General features: G+C 45.6%; 1 protein-coding gene across 1 annotated transcript in view; it reads left to right on the forward strand.

The window, feature by feature from the left end:
* Nucleotides 1-2,404: 2,404 nt before the first annotated feature.
* The window catches only part of RECK (reversion inducing cysteine rich protein with kazal motifs), a 137,002-nt gene continuing 128,572 nt past the window's right edge, over nucleotides 2,405-10,834 (forward strand). The window contains exon 1 of the mRNA XM_026656369.2: nucleotides 2,405-2,552. Coding sequence (XP_026512154.1) covers nucleotides 2,474-2,552 — 79 coding nt within the window. The 5' untranslated portion in view covers nucleotides 2,405-2,473. The remainder of the gene's footprint in view (nucleotides 2,553-10,834) is intronic.

A 10,834-nucleotide genomic window follows, 5' to 3' on the forward strand; every position in this document is an offset into this window, starting at 1 on the left:
TAATCACTACCTTGGTACCCAAGATGTCGGTACCAACCTTTTCAGCAATGAAGCAATTGCCAACTGATCTGTCAATGAGCCTGGAACCAGAGTCAACATTACTAGAAAGGCTCAGGGAGGTCATTACAAAATTCTTATTGTAGAGCCTCCACACCTGGCCAGAGAAATGTTCCCTATGCCAAACATCCCTGGCAGGGTACTGTTGACAGGTCTTGTCCCTCCTTTGTAGGAGGTATATTTCTTCTCTTCTTGGTCCCCTGAACACAGCAGGGAATCATCCCTTCTTCTGCTCCCTCTCTCCAGCTGCGCCCCTCGCCCCACACTAGCTCAATGGGATTCAGGAAGGAATCCAGAGATCACTTAGGAGAGCTAGGAAAACCTCAGGTCATTGTAGGGAGCTCTCCTTCTTATATCCCCCATATGCTCTCTACTGCCTGACCATGCTGGACCCCTTGAAGTGTTCAGCCCTGCCAGAAAGCCGGTGTCTCAACAGTTTCCAGAGCCAAGTCACCTTCTCTGAAGAGGCAAATTCAGCCTCCTCAGATGACTCAGCTCCATCCATATGTGCTGAAAGGCCAAGAGAAAGAAAGAGGATAAGAAAAGCATTCTCCTGAGCAGGTGCAGCAATGCCAGCTCCAATATTCTCTTCTTCCCCAATGAAGTGGTCAACCTACCTTCACTGGCCTTGGCATGAATTCAAAGTCTTCCAGGATTTGATTAAATGGATAACTGACAGTTTGGATATCCCCCTTGAGATAATACAGGAAAAGCAACATAAACTCCTGGACATTCTCCACTCTACAGCTCCAGGGAGATTGGCCATGCCAATCAGTGATGGGCTGCTGAAAACCAAGAAATCAATCTGGCTCACACCAGCTTCTGTCTCTGATACCTGCAGGAAAGCAGACAGAAGACAGCAGGTCTCCGCAAAGAGAAATGAATATTTTTACCAGCATCCTACTCTTCACATTGATATTCAATAAGAAAACATCAGAGTGCTATCAAGAAAGTGCAAAGGCAGCTCTAATAACAACAAAATCTAAAAGGGAAGAACGGATTAGTGAAGCTATTTGGGCATCAATGGAAAAGAGAAGTGTAAAGCAGTGATACTCAGACCTCAGTGGTTCAGAAACCAAATTAGCGATCAACATTACTCAAAAGAACCACAGTAGTGTGAATTCATTCTTTCATTTACTATATATATATTATTCTCACCGCAAAATGAATGACCAAGTATTCTACAATTGGTTAGTAACATAGTAAAAGCATCTTGATTGATTAATAACTTAGATTGGTTAATAATTAAATCACAGTGTTTTAATATCATGTGTTGCAAAGAGCTGCAGGAGACACATTAAAGAGCCACTAGCGGCTCCCAAGTCTGTCTGAGTTTCACTGGAGTAAAGAAAAAACTCATGAATGCTAATACATATGCGTAGACAAGCAATACAGAGCTTTAGACAAAGGGGTAAAAAGGAGTGGTGGAAAAGACAAAAGGGCATATATTGATAGAAAATGTGAAAAGCCTAAAGCTGCTAGTCAGAGAGGTGACCTGACAGTCTTGTATAAGACAATCAAACTACTAGAACAGGAAACTTTAGCAGTATTGGAGGCCCTATTAAAACACAAATGGAAGCCCCTAAAGTAGACTTGGCAGAATTCATTTTTTATTTTTTAAAATAATTTCAACAGATAATATTGCTGTTTATTTTTAAGCATTTTACAGATTTTTTTTATCAATTTAAATTTTCATAGTTGTGGGACATTATGGAGGGGCATTATTCAATGACAATCTACACTGAAATTCAAAAGTTATAGCTTTTATAAGCTGTTAAAACACAAATTCTCTTAACACTGTAGACAGTGGCATTGGAACAACTTGTGCAGCTTTAGGGGGTGCTGAGAGCCATTGACTCAAACTGTAAAGCCGTAAATGGAGACCACTTTAAGCACCCCTAACTGTAGATGATTTCACTTTCCTTAATGCCTCCCGTTCTGTGTCCCAAGAGAGGGAGTCAGTTTCAGCATAACAATTTATAAATATTATTTCTTTTTAAGCATGCGGGAACAATTTGTGTGTGTGTGTGAGAGACATTGAACCAAAGTGTAAACCCTGTATATGATGGCAACCACTCCAAGCCAGGGGGTAGGGCAGCAGCACTGATGTTTCTTTTGCTGGGTGTGTAGCTGCTAACTGGGCCAGATTAAGGTGGGATGAAGGGACGGCTCCATTGAGCGGCTGCTGTTAGCCAGGAGCAGCCCTGACAGCGACCAGGTGGGCTGCGGCCCCTAGGGCGGGATAACGGCGTCGGCCCTGAGCTGTCTCGGGGCGACTGGTTCTTTCTTTAAAGGGAAGGGGGCGGGACTGACGGGGCCGCTGCAGCCAATGGGGGGAAGCGGCGGAGGGGCTCGGGTCTCTCTGCGTTTCGGGACCGGGGCGCGAGGCTCAATCTCGGCGCGAGCGGGCGGCGCCATGGAGCTAACGGCCCCTCCGCGGCCCTGGGCCTTCCTCTGGCTGGCGGCCGCGGCGCTGCTGCTGCCGGGGGCGGCGGGTGAGTAACGGGGCGGCTCCGTTGGTCCCCGTCGGCTCCTTTCAACAACATGGCGCAGGGGCCGTTCGGACGGGGCTGGTTCCCAGCGGGGTGACTCCCCGACCCCCGCGCCGATGCCGCCGAGCCAGGAGTGGGGGCGGCTCTGACCCTCCCGCCGGCTACGAGTGCGAAGGCGGGCGGTGGCGGCCCGGCTCCGCGGCATCCCGAGCCCGGCGGGCCCAGCCTTGCTCCCTGCGGGCCCCAGAGCGGGGAGCGGCCAGTCGGGCCCGGCCCGGCCCCTGAGCAAAACAAGTCTCCGGCGCTCTTCGCTTGAGCTGGGTCCGTGTCCTCCCTGCGCAGCCACGGGCTCCTTCGCTGAGCTCCGCCCAGGCCAGCTCGCCGGAGCACTGGGGCTGCGCTGGTGCGGCGGGAGACAGTGGGGCTGGGAGACGGCGGTAATAGAAACGCTTTATTGGTGGTGGTGATCCAAGAGAATGGGGGAAAAACCCAGCTTGACACTCAGATCCCAGCGTGAATTTGTTTGGGTCTTTCAGGGTATGTCTACACGGCAACAAAAGACCCCGTGGTGGTGTGCAGAGCCCAGGTCAACTCAGGCTCTTGGGTGCTAGAAATAGCAGTGGGCTGGACCCCAGGCTCTGACACCCTACAGCCTTCCCAGGTACCAGAGCCTGAACATCTACACTGTTGTTTTTAGCCCCGCAAGCCCGAGTCAGTTGAACCAGGCTCAGAGACTTGCTCTGTTCATACATCCTTTTTTTTTTTTTTTTGTTCATGTTTTCCTCTAGAGTTTTCTTGCACTGTGCTAAGCCAGGTCTCAGCAGAACTTTGAGACTGAAGGGAGAGTAATGATCAAAGGACCTACCCTCTAGGCCTTAGTATTGAGCCACTATTATACTTTGACATTTTACAAATGCAAAATATACAAATGGGTGACAGGATGTTTCATTTTATTGCCTTCATTTATACACATTTTTAATAATTGCTAGGGAAAAATCTTTTATTCCCTTTTCTGCATTTCAGAAGACTATTTTTATTTCTATCTACAATTATGAAGTCACATAACTTGGCAACTTGAAATAACTTGTAAATCAGCTTCTTTCAAGACCTAGTTCTCTTAATGAGACAGTAAGGCTACAGACGCTAAAGCAGCACAGCTGCAGTGCTGTAGTGTAGAAGCTTCCTTCATCCACAGAAGGGTTTTTTTCTGTTGATGTAGTTAATCCGCCTCTCCGAGAGGTGGTAGCTGGGTTGATGGAAGAACTCTTCTGTCAACCTAGCTGCATCTATACTAGTGGTTAGGTTGACCTAACTCTGGTGCTCAGGGAGTGAAATTTATCTTAGTCCTGAGTGATGTAGCTAGGTTGATTTAAGGCTTAGGTCTAGACTAGACTTGATAGTTCTCTGAACTATTCAAATCCTGTCATCTTCTTGAGACCTTGCTAATCACTTGTCTAGTGCTCAAGGTCTTTGCTAGCTCATTAATCCAGGGTTTGAAAAATTTACCAGACAACTTTTAGTCAAAGCACTACATCCAGTAGCTATATTGGCCAATACTACTTGTTGGGAGGCGGGAGGTGTGCAAGTGATCTTCATGAGCAGGAAATGCTCTGGCTAGAAGTCCAGGTCCTCAGCTATCCCTAGCTTCTGGCAATGGGGAGGGTGCAATAAGTTTTGCAAGAGTACTGACTCTCAATGAATCTAGGTAGGGGTCAGATTTTGGGGAAAGAAGAAAGTGATGTATTTTTTACAAGCTTCACCCAGTAAGCTCTGTCCTTTAAGACACCACTCACAGTAGATTGTACGATGTTCAAAATATGGTCATGCATGTTCTCTGGGTGTGGCTTATTTTCAGTAGAGTCTGAATACATTCGTGGGCTCTGTTGGGCTTTTCAGGCTTGACTTGACCTTGGTGAAGCTCATATGTCCTGCTTGGCTTTCCCTGGGGGAGGGGTGTTAAAATCCCCACTGGGCTTTGCTAGGCTCTTTGGGTTTGGCTCCTTCATGACTGGAGGCAGAAAAAAACGGTGGTGTTTGTCAGTCCCTGGACAAACTGCGCCTCTGACTTCTCTTGGTCTCTCTGAGGCCAGCCCCTTATATCTCAGGCCTCTGGCCATCACCTCTCACTTAGGATGGAATCATGTGATTCTTCTGCTCTCAGACTGGGTGTTGAGTTTTAGTCCCCTGAGTATCAACCTCGATCATCTCTGCAGGTCTGAGTTAAGCTCAGACTTGAACATTCTGTTACCCTCTGGGGCAATGACAGTGGTAATCAGTGGCCAAGCAGTTTCCTTAAAGCAAAATTTTATTTATTTAGAACAAATGTTTTCTCTGTAGTGTGTATCTTAAAAACTATAAGGCAGCCTAGTTTATCAGTCATTTAACCATTTTCCACACAGGGACCTTGGTTGGTCTAATTTCCTGAAGACTATTCTGAGACCTCTAGGGAACTGAGTATGCCCTCCAGACCCTAAACTCCCAAACCATTTCTCATCCAGACTCAAGGAGAGACTCCTTGTAAAGTTGTGTAAAGTCCTTCTGATCACACTCCTTCTCAATGGCAAAGTCACTTTTTAGCCCGGTGACCTGTTAGTTTCCAGCCTTGGCAGAACAAGGCTTGCATTTTGTTGGTGACAAACTTTTAAACTAACAGCTTGTGTCCATTGTCTTTCCACTGTGTACCTAGATGTTCTTATCTGGGAAGCCATTATGTTGCTTCTCTGTTCTTCCCCCACAGCCCCAATGTAAATTAGATCAGTGCATTCACACAGGAAAGTTTTATAATCCAATGTAGAATAACTTCCCTCACTCACCTGTCACATACAATGTTCATAAAATTATTATAGATTATTACATATCAGCTCCACTTCTGTCATGGTATATACCAAGTGAACCCATGGGTAGTGCCAAAATGAACTGGCACATTAGATGTTTCAGATCTTGAAAGTATGATCTTCCCACTCTTTTCTTATATACTTTGAACCATGAAAGAGTTAATAATGTTAGCATTTAAAGTATTATCATTGGCCTCTGAATTAGCACCCATGTAACTGAATGGTGCTCATAATACCTTAGAGCTTTAGTTTTAAGTTCTGCAAACAGACAGGTGGCACTGCATCTATTACACTTGGGTCATATTTTGAGGCTGTATTGGAATTATAACATCTAGAGACTTAGCTTTCACTAAAAAAAAAAATTACATTCTGTAGAACGAGAAGGCAGCATGAAGGAGGTGCTGGTACCAGCTGAATATGAGACCTTCTTTAGTGGGCTAAATCTTTTGTATTTCCCCCAGATCTTTTGCAGGGCATCATCCCTATCTTTGTTATCACTTGGGAAAGCAGCAATGTGGAATTTAGGTTATTCTGATAAGTTTCACATTGCCTGTAGAGTTCTAAATAGATGAGTGAAACTGACCAGAGTCTTGCTAATTTCAAGCTGCTTGGAGAAAATCATGAAGAACAACAGAGGAGTGGGAACCTGGTTTGTCGACTCAAGAAGACCACATTCAATTGACTTTTATTTGGCTTATATTGGGAGCTATCTTTGAAGTCTCAAGGACAAAATTTTTGTAAAGAGATACATTTTTGTAGAAATTGATTCCCTGAGCTTCCTGTTTGAGTGGAATTTTCCTTCTGTTAAGGAAAAATGCAGAGTTTGGTTCCAAATCTAATTTGGGTGAACATTTAATTTGATAACATCATGTGCTACCAAAAGACAATTTTCTTTTTTTGGCCCACCATTGATTTTTGGTAGTCCATATATGTTAAGAGATTAATTTGATTTTCATGTGAGCCACCAATTTTTTATTTATACTGATGTCAAAATATGTAGTCTGCAGACATTAGATTCTTAATGTTTGATTTATGTTATGTCATTTTTGTCTTCTGCGGTCCTAGGAATGCCATTGTGTGTTAAACTTGAACTGACATCATTAAATTAATACTTTGAAATTATTTCAAAGTTTTTTTTTTATCTGGAATGTTATTTAAAGAGCCAGTAAAAATAATAGCAGTTCAAAGAACTGACCAGTCTAGAGGTTACTGCTTGTCTGGAAAGCTACAGTGTAAATAAATGAGTGTCCAGCTGAGGGCATTTAGCTTCAGAATAAAACAGTGTGTCCAAACAAATGGAATTTGTTCTGAGTGGGAGTTAAGGTGCTAACTGGTGAACTGAGGGACGGGACAGAGACTTCATTTTTTAATGTTAACCTAGCAGTAATCAGGAGACTGCTAATAGGTGGGTTAAGGTGGTAACAAATCCAACAAGAGGCCAGTTTTCTTGAAATGAAAATCAAAAAATGATATAGAAAATGGCTCCTGGAAGATCCCAGGAATTCCATGTGGAATGTGTGCAGTGTCCTATTTACACATTATCATGAGAGCTACATGTATATGAAGTGTCAACATTTTTCCATTAGGGAGGAAAATGTGCAAGAGCTTCAGTTGCAATTAGGAAAAGTAGAATTGCCATACTGGTTTATATCAGTGATTATCTAATCCAGAAATTGCACCGTTAACACTAGCCATACCAGCTGCTAGAGAGGAAGGTGAAAGTAACCCTGCATTAGGCAATTCTGCCAAAGAGAATGCCTTATACTGAGGCTAGCAATATCCAGTCCACCATCAAGAAAACAAGCACTTGAATGGGAATCATCAGGAAGACAGAGAGTGACATACTTGTAATGTATGCCATAGATTTGGTTTTTTTAGAATTGGCTACTTCTAGACCAACAGATCTTGGAAACTACTGCCCAATATGATGATTTCTATTAATTACTCAAGAATCAAGCAAAGAACCATTTGCAAACACAGTTACTCCCTGCCAGTTTCCCAGTCCCCGTCACAAGTGGGATTCAGGACTGATCACTGTGATTCTGGCCTTCAAGATCTCCAAGTGGGATTATTGCAACTCTGCAAGTATGAACACTCTAGCACGGTGCTCTTCTCTATTTTTGAAGTGGGGGCCACTTTGGTAAAAAAACCTTAAATGTGAGAGCCACATAGGGTGGGGCTGAGGGGTGAGAGGTGGCCCAGGGTAGGGCAGAGGGTGGGGTGCAGGGGTGAGGGCTCTAGGGTGGAGCTGGGGATGAGGGGTTTGCAGTGTGGGGGGGGGGCTCAGGGCTGAGGCAGAGGGTTGGGATGTGGGAGTGAGGGCTGCGGGGTGGGGCCGCAGATGAGGGGTTCAGGGTGCAGGAGGGGGCTCAGAGCTGAGGCAGAGGGTTGGGATGTGGGGGTGTGTGTGTGGGCTCTGGCTGGGGTGTGGGCTCTGGAGTGGGGCTGGGGATAAGGAGTTTGGGGTGTAGGCAGGCTGCCCCAGGGCTGGGCCCAGAGGACTCCTCCCAGCCCTCTCCCTGCCGGCAGCAGTTAGCTCCAGGGGAAGGGGCTTTCTCTCCCCCCTACCGACAGGCAGCATGGAGCTACAGGGGAAAGAGGTCCTCTCTCCCCCCTGCCGGCAGCAGGGAGCTCTGGGGCTGTGGGAGAGGCCCACAGCAGCCCTGCAAGTCCCAACTTGCTCCCCTCCCCAGTTCCCACCCACCACCCACCTCTCGTCTCCAGGTTTTTGCTGCATGGCCCTTTAGAGCTGCTGCACAGCTATTTATAGCCTGCTGTGCAGCCGTGCAGCTCAGAGGGAACTTAGGGAGCCGCACTTAGGGTCGATGGGAGCCGCCACTGGCTCGCGGGCCTTGCAATGAAGAACGTCTAGCACAGGGGTCGGCAACCTGCGGCACGCGTGTCAAAGGCGGCACGCGAGCTGATTTTTAGTGGCACTCTGCTGCCAGCCGGGGTCCTGGCTGCCGGCCCGCTCAGCCTGCTGCCTGCCTGGATGAACGGAACCCGAGGCTGGCAGCAGGCTGAGCAGGACCGGCAGCTGGGACCCCACCTGGCAGTGGCCGGCGAACCGAACCCGAGACCGGCAGCGGGCTGAGCGGCTGCCAGTCTAGGGTTCTGTCTGCCACCTGCGCTGCCAGTCTGGGGTTCCGTCTGCTGGTCCCGGCTGCTGGCCCCGCTCAGCCCGCTGCCGTTGTACAACAACTAGCTTTGTGTGGGAAGAGTTTAGCCGTACAAGAGCACTGTATTCTCCAGCTAAGTAGCAGAGAACTAGTGCCAAGCTGTGCAGTGTTTACTCATTAGATCCCCAAGTTGAGCCCACAAGCTTATTTAGGAGACCATTTCTGCTCTTTATCTTCTGAGCTTCCTTGATTAGGTGGTCCTTGTTAGGTAAGTGTGTGAGTTAGAATTACTCCGAGATATACTGACTTAGAGTCATGTGCCAGTCATTCTCCATACAAGAAGATGTTGAGTTCATTGGTGTGGTTGGGAAGGAAGCTTGACGATACTGTCTTTGACACATTGCGCTTAAATCTTCACTTCTTGCAATAGCCAGTGATGGCTTCCATGTTTTAATTTAGGTTGTCCTTAGTTTTCTTGAGGTGTATATCTCTTGAAACAAGGCAGGTGTCCTCTGCATACTTAAGATATTGGAAGATATTCAGATTAGGCTTATAAAGAACAAATCGTGGTAGACAAACATGTTAATTGTATTCTTTTTATAGAATTACCAAATTAATTGATATAGGGAGTATAGTAGGTACATTTAGAATTTAATAAAGCATTTGATAGAATATCTCTTGGTTTTGAGCACATTCATGGAGACTGAAAAATGTCTGACAGGACTGTAAACAGAGAAATGATTTAGTACACTGCTGGGTGTATAAATAGAGTGAAATATTACAGAGGAGGCAACATTCCTTTAGACCCTTCTGTCTTTTTACTTGATATACAAACCTGGGGGCGGGGTAAGCCTTATTTCCTTTTCCTACCTCAAGGAGTTATTTCCTACCTATCAAACTCTCACATTATGTGAGGCTCATACAGACTGGCCTTGTTTTGGAAAAGGACACTTTCCTTGGTAAACTGGCTGTTGCTGAATATTTGTATTACTGTTGTATCTAGGGGCCCTAGTCATAGACCAAGACCCCACTGTGATAGGTGCTATACAAACATAGAATAAAAGCGATGGGAGAGACACAAATGAAATGACTTGCCATTTGATTTATATGTTGGATGCCAACAAGGCCAAATGGAAACCTTTTAGGAAATCAAATGCTGATGACTCATATGGATTAAATCTCAGTTGTTGTGGAGTATAGTTTATTATGAGAATTCTGTTTGTATTTTGGACTGTATGAAGTTGTTTGTTAATTCTTGAATATTCTAGCTGTGACTATCTCTTACTGGCTGTGTTTATAATGGAATATTTTATGGTACTTTTGATTTTTTTTTTTTTTTTAAGTAGATAATCTATCCAGTAGCCATTAGTGGTTCTACCTATGTTTTTTTGGCAGCTGACCTGTTAGATGATTTTTCCATTACAAAATCTTAAAAAATTCAAAACCAGTGAACTCTTTTGCAATTCTATTGCTTAGCAGCTGAATCTGTTTCTCTATAAAACATTTTTTTAAAAACAAACATATTTTGCTTCAAGGCTAAGTTACTGTTTTTGCCAAATTTCAAGCTGAAGTTAATTTATTTTATAGTTGTAAACTCCTAAAACTGCCTTATAATAGAAATGCTGAAAGACTGTTTAAAGGAAAGCTGCTGTTAATTATACCTTAGCTCAATAAAATATTTACTAAACTAAGAACATCATGCAACCTGTTTATGATGAAGCTAGTCTCCCTCAAAGCTGCAAAGATTCCTCTTCCTTTGAGACTTCACAGCGCCCCACCTGTGACATCTGTTCATTCCTTGCAGTGACAGAAGTGTCAGCAAGGACTTTTTTCCTTGACACAAGGAGAACAGGTATAAATGTGGCATTTGACTACTATATCATCTGTAGGTTACCCGTGGTATTCCTGGGGTAATTCTGTGCCACTGCGCAATGCAGAATTTTGCAGAAATTAACGTGCATGCAGAATTTCCTTTCCCCCACAGAAATGGGCTGCAGTGCTGCTAGCTGCCACTAGGGACTGCTGAACCCAGCAGAGCCCAGCTCACACATAGAAGACACTGCTGGGGGGAGGGAGCTAGAGGATTCCTGGCAACTATAGTTCCCAGCATGCCCTGAGGGAAGGAGAGGGTGGTGCACAGGAAACTCCGTGCAAGCCTGGGACTGAGCATTAGGCTATTTCTCCCTCTGGATCCCTGGGCTCTGGTGGGGAGGGAGCAGGTGTCTGGGCAAGGGGGAGCATGGCTGGGCTCTTGGGGGGAGGGGGGGTGCAGGTATCTGGGCTGGGGGGCCCCACAGCTGGGCTCTGGGGGCGAGGGGGTGCGGGCAGGGCC

Source organism: Terrapene carolina, unplaced genomic scaffold, assembly GCF_002925995.2.
Source record: "Terrapene carolina triunguis isolate 2854851 unplaced genomic scaffold, T_m_triunguis-2.0 Scaffold229, whole genome shotgun sequence".
In the NCBI taxonomy this organism is placed as follows: domain Eukaryota; kingdom Metazoa; phylum Chordata; order Testudines; family Emydidae; genus Terrapene; species Terrapene triunguis.